Source organism: Drosophila sulfurigaster, chromosome X (genome assembly GCF_023558435.1).
Source record: "Drosophila sulfurigaster albostrigata strain 15112-1811.04 chromosome X, ASM2355843v2, whole genome shotgun sequence".
Lineage (NCBI taxonomy): Eukaryota > Metazoa > Arthropoda > Insecta > Diptera > Drosophilidae > Drosophila > Drosophila sulfurigaster.
This window is the reverse complement of record NC_084885.1, coordinates 17,119,878-17,133,684: the sequence shown is the minus strand read 5'-3', so window position 1 is coordinate 17,133,684 and position 13,807 is coordinate 17,119,878. Positions and strand designations below refer to the sequence as shown.

General features: G+C 40.1%; 2 protein-coding genes across 4 annotated transcripts; one reads left to right on the top strand and one right to left on the bottom strand.

Annotated features, from left to right (window-relative positions):
• The first annotated feature begins 440 nt into the window (after positions 1-440).
• Positions 441-12,082, top strand: LOC133847328 (protein vav). Of its 3 annotated transcripts, XM_062282296.1 has the most exons (11): positions 441-1,478; positions 1,552-1,733; positions 1,813-1,887; positions 2,596-3,246; positions 8,059-8,167; positions 8,391-8,558; positions 8,625-9,448; positions 9,906-10,283; positions 10,354-10,506; positions 10,668-10,839; positions 11,265-12,082. In XM_062282296.1, the coding sequence occupies exons 1-11, from the start codon at positions 1,173-1,175 to the stop codon at positions 11,322-11,324; spliced, it is 3,078 nt and encodes a 1,025-aa protein (XP_062138280.1). In that variant the 5' UTR covers positions 441-1,172; the 3' UTR covers positions 11,325-12,082. The 3 variants fall into 3 exon arrangements, with proteins under 3 accessions (XP_062138280.1, XP_062138278.1, XP_062138279.1); XM_062282294.1 differs by lacking the exon at positions 8,059-8,167 and having other exon boundaries at positions 2,596-3,244; XM_062282295.1 differs by lacking the exon at positions 2,596-3,246 and having other exon boundaries at positions 449-1,478.
• LOC133847330 (uncharacterized) lies at positions 5,988-7,826 on the bottom strand. Its single transcript, XM_062282297.1, has 3 exons — positions 7,667-7,826; positions 7,512-7,605; positions 5,988-7,442 (listed from the first exon to the last, which is right to left on the bottom strand). Exons 1-3 carry the CDS (start codon positions 7,704-7,706, stop codon positions 6,491-6,493), a joined length of 1,086 nt encoding a protein of 361 aa, XP_062138281.1. The 5' UTR covers positions 7,707-7,826; the 3' UTR covers positions 5,988-6,490.
• Positions 12,083-13,807: the final 1,725 nt, after the last annotated feature.

Here is a 13,807-nt window from a genome sequence, read left to right as displayed (position 1 = left end):
CTTTGGTAGACAAACTTTGCATTTTCGCTGTAATTAATCACTAACGTGCAGTTATTGCACTTATTTTAATTATTTTTTCTTATAACCCGATATAATCCAACGTATAAATGCAACTCTGCACACAAATTGTAACCGCTTGTTGTGCTCCTATCGATATTACATTGGCTTTACAGAACAGTTGACGCACCAACAGTGCCATTTTGAGCATAACAGCGAATGCGTTAGATAACAGCGAACACTAACAAATTATTTTGAGCACAAATCTTTCCAATGCGTACATTTCAACCTCTCAAATATTGTCTAACATTTGATTTGTAATGCAAAAAGTGTTGTCACTTTTTATGTTTTGAACAGCTGGCTTCCAAAGAACATATCGATAGCTCGATAGCAAGTGGCAGAGTAATCGGCTGTTAATTACAGCAAGCGCATCCTCTTCAGCTGCTGTCTCTGCATATGTGTATGTGCGGGAGCTCGTGTGTGTGTCTGCGCGCGTGCAAGTGTGTGTGTGTGTGTGTGCAAGCGCCTCCGTGCAATCTATTAAGTGCTGTGGAGTGGAATATCAAATATCAATTGAATATAGCTGAGAAGAAATCACAAAACAAGCGTCGTTTGCCACTTTTCGCATTTCGCCACCCCTCCCCCGCGCCTCTAAATAAGTTGTTCTAATTGTTGATTTCTGTGTGTGTTTTTTATTTCGCTTGTATTTTCTTTTTTTTATTTGTGGTGTGTGCAGTGTTGTTGTTATTTAGCGCGAGTGAGAGTTTCCCGTTGTTTCGTCTGCTGTGCTGTGTTGTTGTTATTTACTATTCATTGGCGTTGTTGTTGTTGGCGCTGTGTATCTGTTGACGGCAAACGCGCAACGGCCAACTGATGAATTTCAATTGTTTTCATTAAAACAACAAAACAAAAAAGCGAAAAACGAAAAAAACGCAACGAAAAATTTATGCGCGCGCCGCACGCCCCAAACGACGACGTCGACGACGCCCCGTCAACGTCTCCCCTGACGCTCCCTCACAGCCCACCCCACCCCCTGACCAACAACAAGAACAACAACAGCAGCAGCAGCAGCGTGTAAACTAACAGCAGCAGCCGCAGTCGCTGTCGCAGTCGCCATAACAGCAGCTGCTCCATACACAAATACACAAACATACGCATACACAGACGTATATAGGATGGCCTCCAACAGTTTTGGCAGCACTGGAGTCGCTGCAGCAATGACCTCGACATCCTCAGCAGCCGCCGCCGCCGCTGCTGCCGCAGTTGGCGCAGACAATGGGGATTTGTGGCGCGAATGCGTTGCATGGTTGGTGCGTTGCAAGGTAATTGCCATAGATCACAAGGCGGCGCTTCCCGATGCCGAAATACGCATTCTTGCGATGACACTGCGAGATGGCGTCTTGTTGTGCAACCTGGTCATCCATCTGGATCCCACCAGCATGGATGCACGCGACTTTAACCGCAAGCCACAAATGGCGCAGGTCAGTAAAGTCTTTTCTCATCATCATCCTTCTAGCTTTTAGCTATATCTTCTTTCTTTCTGTGCCTATTTAGTTCCTTTGCTGCAAGAACATCAAGATGTTTCTGGATGTGTGCCACAATCATTTCAACATTCGTGATGCGGATCTGTTTGAGCCCACAATGCTCTACGATTTGAGCAACTTCCATCGTGTGCTCATCACGCTCTCAAAGCTGTCGCAGTGCCGCAAGGTTCAACAACTGCATCCGGAGTTGCTGTAAGTTTTTCCCTTTTTTTGTGGCATGCCACCATTTGCTTAGTATATTTACTATTTACTTTTGCTTGCTTCCTTGCAGTGGCTTCAATCTGCAGCTGTCGCCCAGTGAACGTTCGCATTCGGATGAGGCGATTTACAAGGATTTGCATTCGACGTAAGTGCAAATGCATTGATAACTACACTTTTAAGCGACAACAACTTGTGTCATCAAATGCCATATGTTATCTTTAGTGCGTGCCCCTCTCCACGCCCTCCTGTGCGCCCCCCTCCAAGAGAAGTCTTTGCGACGACACCTTTTCGGCTTTGCTTTGCTGTTTCGAGTTGAGTTTTCAGTTCGTTTTACATTTCCTGTTGCAAGAGCAGCGTCTCATTATGCGTTCACCTAACTGACTGATTGTTCCGTTCACGACCCTCTCCCCCCCCTTACGCCTACGTCTGCGACCCTTCTCTGTCCTGATAGCATTATACAACCGAGACCCGCTTAAGCCCTTGTCTGACTGCTTATCAAGAAACAACAAGCACCACAAACAGCAACAAGAATATCCAATGCCCAAGCTTTATCTAACGCTCACTCTCTTTCTTTCTCTTTCTCTCTCTCTCTCTCTCTCTCTCTCTCTCTTTCTCTCTACTACTCTCTCTATCTCTTTCATTCTCTGTCTATATCGCTCTTTCCACACTGTCCCTCACTGAATGTCTCGCCTTGCCCTTGGCCAATGCCTTCCCCTCTCACTCTCACCCCTCTAACTCTCTGTCTATCTCTATCTCTGTCTGCGTGTGTGCGTGTGTGTGTGTGTGATGCAATGTCCCCTCCCTCTGCCACCCTGCCAACCCTCGTCAACACACAACAACAACAAACAACCAGCCATGACATGAAGAAGGCGAGCAGCATCGATGCCACAACCACAACAGGCTCCTCATCATCGGAATATTACGAGCGCACCTCGCACAGCGGCTCACTTTCGGTGGAGGATGAGAACAGCGATATAACTATTGAGAACGGCACCGAGGACATCGATGATTACATCGAGGATTCGCTGTCGAATATGTGTGATGCCAGCATCGAGCATGATGCCATCGGGAATGAACATCATCAATCCGTCCAGGGTCAGTTGCGTGCTCTCTCTTTTGATTTGTCCCTCGATGTGGAGCCCAGCAGCTGCAGCAATGATTGCGTCACACCAACGCCAACGCCACAAGCGGAAGCGCCACGCGCCAGCACATCAGCTGCCGCTGCGGCAGCGGCGACTTCAGCTGCTGAAGTTGAAGCAACGACGAGCAGCTCGGCAATTGGCGCGTTTCCAGCTGGCAGCATCTCGTCCACATCCTCGCTGTTAGTCAGCGAGAGTCAGAGGTTGCAACGTGCCGCTGCCGCCGTTTACAATTATCGCTCGTCGATGCAAATGTCCACGGAGCACGAGTATGCGTACATCAATGACATCTACAGCGAGGACGATGAAAAGGTCTATGAGGATCTGTGCTATGTCACGTTCCAGTCCAAGGTTAAACCAGAGGTGTGCTGTCACAATCTCATACTACTACTAATCTCATTCTCTCTCTCTCTCCTCAAACACACACACAAGATAATCGTTAAAACTAGTCTGCTCGTAATCGTATCCGCATAACGCAACCACCTACCACCCAAAAAATATACTAAAATAACCTGCTTGTATGTAAAAATAATAACTGCCATGACTCTGCTCGTATGTATGTATGCTAAACTCGACAACAAGCATTAGCAGTATTAACAACCACATTTCACACTACACTCGACACCCAACAGGAGCTTACACCTTACACACTACACTCCACAACGCGCTTCAGTTAATTTCACACTCTATACAAAACTCTACACTTGTTTCTCTCGCAACAATCCTAACACGCTTAAAGTAGTTCCCATAGCTTAAACCCCTTGACATAAAGCCGACTTTGCGACCCTTACATCACAAACCACACACTTTAACTCCCTATCTTTCCTTCATAAATCCGACCATGCAAACCTTAGATCACAAGCCATACACTCCCTACCGTTCCTTAGCAACCTTCCAACTTCCGATCGTCAAACCTTATATGACAATTTAATTTCTATCTAAACAGTCTTCATATCATTGCACTCTAAAATTGACTTTGCTTCACAAACTTCAAACTTTACCAACTTCTCCATAATGAAAGTATTCGACATACGACCTTGCAAACACTTCACTTTAATTTCTTCCATTCTTATGCAGCCTTCCTAAATCCGACTTGCAAATCTTGCATCGCAATTGAATTCTCATATAAACAAATCACATTTTACACCACACTCCACAATTGACGTCGCTTTACAAACTTCAAAACATTACAAAATTTTCCCTATTAAAAGAATTCCACATACCGTAAACCACTTGGCGTACACTTTAATTTCTACCATTCAAATCCGCCCTCAAGCCCTACATCGAAATTCCTAAGCTATCGTCCATTAAACTCTCCAAATGCATCACTCCAATAATGATTTTTTTGTTGTCTTTTAACGCTCCTCTACACCCATTAAAATATTCCGCTCATAGTTTCACTTGCATTTTATCCTACTCTCCACATTTGTCACACATTTATCTACAATATACTCTACACAAAGCTACTCGTAGCCCCATTCTACACTACTTTATGCGCATACACAACAAATGTAACACTCTACACTCTCTATATACATACATATATATCACCCACCTGCAACAACTACACATCTAGACATATAGACTTTGCTTGTCGATGTCGGATTATGCCTGCATTCTTATAACATATACTGTATTTGCTTTTGCTTTCTGTTTCGTTTTCGTTATCTCCTTCTTTCACTAACTGTCCACCATCCGTTACAAGACCTCAAACCTTGCAATAAGACCTCTCAAGTATGCGATTGAAAACGTGTAAAAAAAGAAAAAAAAAACATTTCTTTGAACGAAAATGGAAAAAATGGCAAACGGAACAAACGGAAATGGCAACGATTCTTCTTTTATACGACTATATTTATAATCGAAACCGTTTTGGCTGATTATATAGCATTAACACTGTATGCCAGGCACGAATACTGATACTGAGTCATGACGGGGCTCGATGCGACCAACAGATAGGAACCATCCAAATCCACAGAACGTTGATATCGATCCAAAATTTTTGGATCTCTTTTATTTTGTGTTGTGTTTTGTATTTTGTTTGCCACCGGAGGCGACCCTTTAGATAAGAACCAGTCGAAACTGAATATGCATATCTGTGAACCCGGCATTTGTTTCATATGTAAACAGTTGATAGAAGAACATGTATCGTGATATCAGCGGGACTACAACTCTAAATTACATTTGGGATTGACATTGTTTCGTTCTTTGGTATCCCCTTTTATTGCAGCTCAATGAACTAATTTCACTTCTCTAATCGCAAAGCTGATAGTTTTACCCTTATACTAGATACCATAATCTGAATAACAATTGTGATAATAAGGATAGTTTGTGTCGTTTCAATTTTGTCTATTTCAGTCTGATTTTTTTTTCACTTATTGCAAAGCTGGTTATAATCAACGTATAGCATAATTTAAGAGATACTACAGCTCTCAAATACTCTAGAAATATTTAAGATAGATGATTCCCGTCATTGATTTCCTCTTTTTCAGTCTAATTACCGATATTTTCTATCTGATATATTAGAACTCTAAATTTTGGCTGTGATACTATAGTTTATTTTCTTCATTGATTTCTCAATTTTCTCCACCCTATTATTGTTATTCTCTAAATACTTCTTTTAGAATATTTTGATTGATAGATAGAATGAGTCGATGTTTAATTTTTCCTTTGTCAGTCTGAATTTTGTCCTTTAATTGCAAATATATTTCATTCCTGTTCGTGATATAAACTACTATTGGAATAAGAATTTTGGACATTTGCGTTCTTTGTTTTCCCTACTTTTTCAGCTTCCAACTTCTGATTTTTCTACATTAATCTTGAAACTGATTATTTCCATCATATATAAAGAAAATACAATACTGCAATACTTATGGATTATTAACACTAGACTGTCCAGTTCAACGGTGTCCAGTTCGACGATTTCCCCTTCATTGATCTTACTTAAATGTAAATAATTTGTTTGTCGTCAAACTGCTTATGATTCATTTAAGATTTTTAGCTATTTGTTTATACAATTAACACGTTTATAAAAGCGCTGTTCGACCCGGTTTTGCTTTTATTATTCTAACGAATTCCCAGACTTATTTCATCATCAAATTTCTCTCGATTATTGTGTATGTCTATATACATATGCATATATATAGTAACAGTTTTATTTATCGATATTATGTATCTCTAGTTTTCAAATTATAATTATAATCATCATAGGGACTATGTTCTCAGCTGTTAGCGCTCTTTCAATCCGTGCCTATATATATATATATATATATATATATCTGATAAGTGTTTCTTCTTTTTTGTTTTAACAATAAGCGAGTATCTATAATAATTCGTAGCGATGCTCGAAGAGATCGTCTTTTTGAACTATCTAGCGTTTCGGTTTCGTGCTTCATTCTCTCTCAAGTCTTTTCTGATTATCGAATTGAGTGCGACGTCGCTTTGCCCCACAGTTGTCTTTAGGAGATGTAACAGCCTTTTGTTTTGTTGGGCGAGAGGTGAAAGTGTTTACAAGTATTTGTGTTTTGTGCTATATATATATAGTATATATACTCTTTATATTTGTTTGTAGAGCAGTAACAGGAACAAGTTGTAGAAATGTTGTAGCTCCACTCATTGATCATCCACCTCCTCCTTTACATTATTCTCCTCCTCCTCATTATCATCATCGTCGTCGTCATCGCAGCTGCTGTTGCACTTGAACTCCTCGTTGTTGTCGATGTTTATGAGCAGCGGGGTCACATTGATATCGGGCACCAAACGCTCCAGAAGCTGCCCGGCAACCGCACAAACTGCACTCAGACGCAACTCCATGCGATGATCGTAGCGGCGTCGATGGCGATAATACTTTTCACGCTCCGTCAATGCCTTACGCTTCCTGTGAGTGGCTCCTCGCTCCGTGCGAGGTGCTGTTGCAATCCGCTCTGTGGCTACTGGCTCAGCTGCCGGCAGCTCCGTGGTGGTCTCATGCTTTAGCGAAGCGGCAATTGAATCGGTTTCCGACAAGTCGGATACCTCAATGGCCACAGGATCCGAGGGTTCCGAGGTCGTGGCCAGCGAATCCAATGAATCGGTGAATGCGTCGTCCAGCGCATTGAAGTCATCATCGTAGACAATATGCTCTGCTTTGATGATGGGTTGTTCCTCGGCTATCGGCAACTTGTTGCTTGTAGCTGCCTGCTGCTGATGCTCCGCTGTCGGCTCCGCCAGCTTGGGCAGACGCAACAGGGGATGACGTTGCATGACAGCCACCGCCTTGATGGCAAGGCAATCGTGATCGTTGACCAGACCACGCATGGCCACAATGTTGTTATAGTTGTTGGATGCATCCACATTTGGTTCTTTGAGGGCATAGGAATGCAGGTCGGTGGTGCGTTGCGTCATATAGGCGTGTATCTGGCCAAAGAACTCCCACTCCTCATTGAGCAGCTCGATGCACTGTTGATTCAACGGTGTCACCTGCATGTTTGCCTTCTGGATGCGGTAACGTTGCACCATGTTAAGCCATTGTTTTCTCAACGCTCGTTCGCTGTAGTCGCCGATTCTCACCATGTCCTTGAACTTTCTGCCAATGCAATAACAACACAAACAATTTGAACAACAATAGTCACAACAAGTATATTGTCATACTCACTTCCATGGCTCCGCCTGCTTTGAGGAGTATTTGGAGAACAAATCTTCGGCTTCAATGCGTTTTGTCACTAGCAAACGCTTCTCTTCAGCTGACCCTGGAAATTATTTTGAAAATGTCATTTCATTCACATCATTGTCGTCCTTTGTTGTGCTTACACTTCTTGGAGCCACTTTTCGCATAAGTGTGGTGCTCCATTGCGCAGTCTTTTTTTTTCTGTTGCTCCACAAATGCTCTTTCAACGCACGTGCAACGAACAAAAAAAAACAAACAAAAAAAGAAGAAATTGGTTGGTTGCTTGGGTTGCTGCTACTTTTGCCAGCCCTGGTGCTGTACAACGTCTGTTAAGTTAACATTTGCTGTTAATGTCGTACGACAAACCTATCGATAAACATCTAATGTTAAGTTGCATTATCGAAATGTGGCCAACACCCGGTGGGCGCAAGAATTTGTTTATTTGATTATTATTTAAATTTTGAAACATTTTGCGTTATTTTTTGTTTTCTTTTATTTATTTTAATTTATTTTGTGTATTTGTGTATTCGTTTAGTACCACCGACAATATTGCATGCAATGGAACTGTTTATGACCACACCAACACTAAAGAAGAGGAGGTCTATCAAGATTTGTGCGCCCTGCACAGAACGAGTAGAGGCCAGGTAGTAATTTATTACGTATTTTTTTCATTTATTTTGATTTTGGTTCAACTCAAATGTACCATCCACAAATACAAATATGCATAAAACAAAAGCCTGCAAAGAATGTGTAGCTATGCTTAGTTGCATGCATCATTTTGTAACGAGGCTACTATGCTGTTGCCTATGCTCCCTCCGATAAACTGGGTTTAGACATAACTAACTAGTCGTAATCTCTTCCCTGTAGACACAATCGACGACCAGCTTCGAGCAGCGCGACTATGTTATACGCGAACTCATCGACACGGAATCCAACTATTTGGATGTGCTCAATGCGCTGAAGGCAAAGTTCATGCTGCCGCTCGAGAGGCACCTCAATCAGGAGGAGCTGCGCCTCATATTTCCGCGAATACGGGTAAATTACTTAAAAATTAGAAACGTTTACGTATAGTATACTTAATTGAATACTTGTATTTCTTAGGAACTGGCTGACATACATACCAGATTTCTAGAGAAACTCCGCGAATCGCTGTCAACGATGGCAAAGCAAAAAATGGGTCAGGTATTTTTGGAATTTCGCGAACCATTTCTCATCTACGGCGAGTATTGTTCGAATTTGCTGAATGCCATCGACTATCTGGCCGATATTTGCAAGAAGAATCAAATCATCGATCAGCTGGTACAGAAATGTGAGCGTGAATATAATGTGGGCAAACTGCAGCTACGAGACATATTATCGGTGCCCATGCAACGCATACTCAAGTATCATCTGCTGCTGGACAAGCTGGTGAAGGAGACATCGCCGCTGCACGAAGATTATCGTTCGTTGGAGCGTGCCAAGGACGCGATGATCGATGTGTCGCAATATATTAACGAAGTGAAACGCGATTCCGATCATCTGGTTATCATACAAAAGGTCAAAGATAGCATATTCGATTTGAATTTGCCCCAAAATGGCAACGATCTGCTCAAATACGGCCGCTTGCTGCTCGATGGGGATCTGCACATCAAGGCGCACGAGGATCAAAAAACCAAAATGCGTTATGCGTTCGTGTTTGACAAAATCCTCATACTGGTCAAATCGCTGCACATCAAAACCGGCGACATGCAGTACACGTATCGGGACTCGCACAATCTCGCCGATTATCGCGTCGAACAGAGTCATTCGCGGCGCACGCTTGGTCGAGATACACGCTTCAAGTACCAGCTGCTTTTGGCCCGCAAATCAGCTAAAACTGCATTCACTCTCTATCTAAAGTCGGAGCCGGAACGCGACAAGTGGCGCAAAGCGCTTACCGAAGCCATGTAAGTTGAAGCAAAGAATTAGAATACCTAACAGTTGTTGTGATAGTATAATGTCGATAACTGGCACAAATTAGCATTCGCTGCGGTTTATGTTCTCTAAATCGTTGCTCCTGAAATCCTTAATCAAATCAGACTCCATAGTATATATATTCTTGATTACTCAAATCGATACAACCATAACGTCTGTTTGCCTGTGATCCGATTTAAAAAAGTGCCGAGTTAAAAGACAAAATACCAGGCGAACATAAGTTAACAGCAAATTGAATGCCATAGTACGCAGTTATTGTGGATGTTGATCACTTCAAGCCTTCATGAATAGCTAGAAAAAAGAGCAGTGTCAGCAGATAAAATACCAGGCGAACATAAATCAACAGCAAGCATTCATGACGCGTTAAATTGTGACTGCCTAAAAGTATGCTACAGCTTTTACATTTTTTACATTGTGTTGTTTTTGCAGGGAAAACTTAGATCCGCCGGGTTGTCGCAATACGGATCATAAAATGGAAATCTACACGTTCGATGCGCCCACCACGTGCCGGCATTGCTCCAAATTTCTCAAGGGACGCATACATCAGGGCTATCGCTGCAAAGTGTGCCAAATCAGCGTGCACAGAGGTTGCATTTCGTCCACGGGTCGCTGCAAACAGAATCCGGTTAGCATACCGCCGCCAGTCTGCGATCGCCAACTGTCCGAGTTCAACTGGTTTGTGGGCAACATGGATCGCGAGACGGCAGCCAATCGGTTAGAGAATCGACGCATTGGCACATATCTGTTGCGTGTGCGTCCTCAAGGTGCCTCCTCGCCACACGAGACGATGTATGCGCTCAGCTTAAAGTGAGTCCCCACAGACAAATTAATTATATTTCAAATGGTTATAAAATGTAACTCAATTTCTTGCTTGCAGAACGGATGATCATGTGATCAAGCATATGAAAATCAATCAGGAAAACGATGGCGAGTCTATGCTCTACTGCTTATCGTCACGACGCCATTTCAAGACCATTGTGGAGCTGGTTTCCTACTACGAGCGCAACGATCTGGGTGAAAACTTTGCCGGGTATGCGCAATTCTGTATTTATTTGTACATTTTATTGCTGATACTTCCTATTTAATTATAATATTCATACAAAGAAAATTAACTTAAATGTAAAATACAGATTTAGATAGCTCAATTTACTAATTCATTTCCTAACCGTTTCCCATCTTTACTATTCACAGGCTGAATCAGTCATTACAGTGGCCCTTCCGTGAAGTGATTGCCACCGCGCTTTATGATTACGAGCCAAAAGCTGGCAGCAATCAGCTGCAGCTGCGCACTGATTGCCAAGTACTTGTGATTGGCAAGGATGGCGACAGCAAAGGCTGGTGGCGTGGCAAAATTGGTGATACGGTAAGTCACAAAAGTATTTCAGTTTCAGTAAAAAAGGTGGTCTACAATTTTTTTTTTACCAAATTTGCATAGACACGTAATTTCGTATTTTAGTTTTCGCTTACCAGTGTGAAATGTTTCAATTCTATGAAAAAGATTTTTGTATACATAGTTTATTCATACACAAAATATTTCATTTTGTTACAAATTCAACTTTAATCTAAATTTAAAATCCATTCTTATACCAACAATCTTATACATTGACCAGCTTTTCTAAACTCGACAAAATCGAGACATTCATTACAACACTTTCATCTCATACTGCATGATATAAATAAAAAACCTTCAAGGAAGGAATCAAGGAATTGATTCGATTTATGTATTTTCATTGAGCTCGATCGAAGTTGAACTTTAACTAAGCAATTTGTTACAATTCGTTTGTTTAGGTTGGCTATTTTCCCAAGGAATACGTACAGGAGCATCCTGTGACCAGCGATGAGCTTTGATATTACAACTATGAGGTTTACTTTGCACCGAAGGCGAGCACGCCAACTGCGGCCATTTCAGAAATACCTGTAGCTGTACAACAACAACAACAACAACAAACACAACTCGCAACAAATGGGGAATCTATCCACAACTATCACCACAACAACAATAACAATAATAGCAGCAGTAGCAGCAGTAGCAATAACAACAACGTTAGTTAGACGAGATTTGCTGCTGCTGCTGCCTGAGGATGCGCGATATTTGTTGCACTTAGTTAAAATATACAACAACAACAAACCAACAAACAAAACAAAACACAAAAGAAACAAAATTAATTTTATTATTATTAATTATTATATAAACTATTTTTTTCCAATTTTTTTTTTTGATGATAATGATGAAGATGATGTGCATTTGATTTTGCGTTTGCTCGAAACATTTTTTGTGCCAACAACTGAACAATTATGAGAATGCACCACTGAATGTTCCATTCGCGTTTGTTTTACGTACATGTATAATTTTGTTTTGTATTGCAATATATAAAGTGTAAAATCTATATAGCATATAAGTACGTATATGTAAACTGCACAGAGATGGTGTTCAAACAAAACAAAACAAAACAAAAAAGAAAAAAAAAGCAAGTTTTATTTATTTTTTAATATATTACGTGTGTGTATTTGTTGCTACACCTCCAACTTCCATTACAAATTTCCATGTTGTACACTGCGCTGCGTATAATTATATGTTTTATTTAAGTCAGAAAAACACACACACATTAAACAAAAACCAAAAAACGAAAACGAAGAGAAAAACTTTAATCGAATGCGCTGTGCGGCATTTCATACAAGAAGCTTTAAACTTTATATACATACTTGTACTTTATAACGAGATATATATATATATATACAATATATACTTACAATTGTAATGGACGTGTTAACATATATTATGCATGTATAATGTATTATTTGAAACGAAAGAAAATGGAAAGCGAAGGAAAGGAAAGGAAAAGCAACGTAGTAGCAACAATTTGTGCGGCCACAACAGAAAAAAAGCTTTAGAGAATTAACAAACATATACTACTTATATATATATATATACAATACTAACTTTAATGTACCTACAGCCAACGAATGCAACTCTCTTTGCAAAAACAAATTTAGTTAGTCGACTTTGAAAACAATAATAACGAATGTTGTGCATACTTAAGATTTATGTATACATCACAAAACAAAAGTTTGATCAATTTCACTTCACAAAAGTTGCTTGCACAAAAGTAAAAACGTTAACAATAACAATAACTATTCAATGACTAAAGGCGTTTCTTGCGTTCTGTTCTTTTGCACTGGGCACACTCTTTGAGCAATAATTAATTAATGACAAAACAACAATCGACAACGACAAGAACAAACTGCATTAAGCATCAATTAATAATCAAGCAGCTCGCAGCAAGTTGGTTTCAATCCTAATTAAGAATATATGTATGTACTTTGTGTATGGTTTCACACACACATATATATAAATATATAGCATATACATATATGTATGTTCAAACATTTGATGCACTTTGCACATTTGTTTCTCTCTCTCTGTCTTAACACTTCACTTCAACAATTCCGCAACTTGCATTTCTACTATACATTAAAAACACAAACACATTTTGCACTCCACACTCTACTCTTAATCTCTTTGCTCTCCTATGAGCTATTGCTATGTCTTTCTCGCTCTAACTTTCTCTGTCTCTTTCTAAACAGTACAGTTTATTTTATTGTTCGGCAGCTAAATTAAATGAACACAATTTAGAAATCAATTAAACGAAATGAATAGAAAAAAAACAAAAAACAAAAATGAATGCCACAAATTGTGTATCAGGCCCCGAAAATATTGTGGAGCTGATAATAAGCGTAATTAATAATTGCATAATTTTTAAACGAAATTTGTCGCTTCCAGTTCAATGCCAATGTAACAAAATGTATCAAATGTTAATGTTTTTATTTAACAAAACACACGCACACAAACGCGCTAATAAAGGACTTTCTATGATTTGTTGTTCAATTGTAAATAATAATTGTTTTCATTTTGCAATTTTAAGAATTGAGATTTTCAACAACGAAAAGCAAGCAAACAGACTTCAAAAGGCTAAATAATGGAATTAATTTGGATCACAAACTGTCTGGATCAAAGAATCAAGTATGTGGAAAAAAATCACGGTATTAAGACGTAAACTTATATTAAAAATCAGTGGAGCAAATGAATTTACTTGACACATATAAAAAGAACTGTTGACAGAGGTGTGATCTTCTCTCAGAATATGATGTGGATCACAAGAGAGGGAAATAATAAATACGATTACTCTATGTTTTTATCTAAGCACTTGGCACTAAGGAATTTTTGCATTGTCGACGGGTAAAATATTGGCAGTTTTCATATTTTTACAGTCTTACATGGATGTTGAAACAGTTAATAAAATAAAATTGAATAATCGTATGTACCTTACTTT

Coding starts and splice junctions, on each gene's coding strand:
- LOC133847328 (XM_062282296.1), top strand. CDS start 1,173: ATGGCCTCCAACAGTTTTGGCAGCACTGGAGTCGCTGCAGCAATGACC. Junction 10,284..10,353: donor ATGTATGCGCTCAGCTTAAA/GTGAGTCCCCAC, acceptor TCTTGCTTGCAG/AACGGATGATCATGTGATCA. Junction 10,840..11,264: donor GTGGCAAAATTGGTGATACG/GTAAGTCACAAA, acceptor TCGTTTGTTTAG/GTTGGCTATTTTCCCAAGGA.
- LOC133847330 (XM_062282297.1), bottom strand. CDS start 7,706: ATGGAGCACCACACTTATGCGAAAAGTGGCTCCAAGAAGT. Junction 7,606..7,666: donor GAAAAGTGGCTCCAAGAAGT/GTAAGCACAACA, acceptor AATAATTTCCAG/GGTCAGCTGAAGAGAAGCGT. Junction 7,443..7,511: donor AAGCAGGCGGAGCCATGGAA/GTGAGTATGACA, acceptor TTGCATTGGCAG/AAAGTTCAAGGACATGGTGA.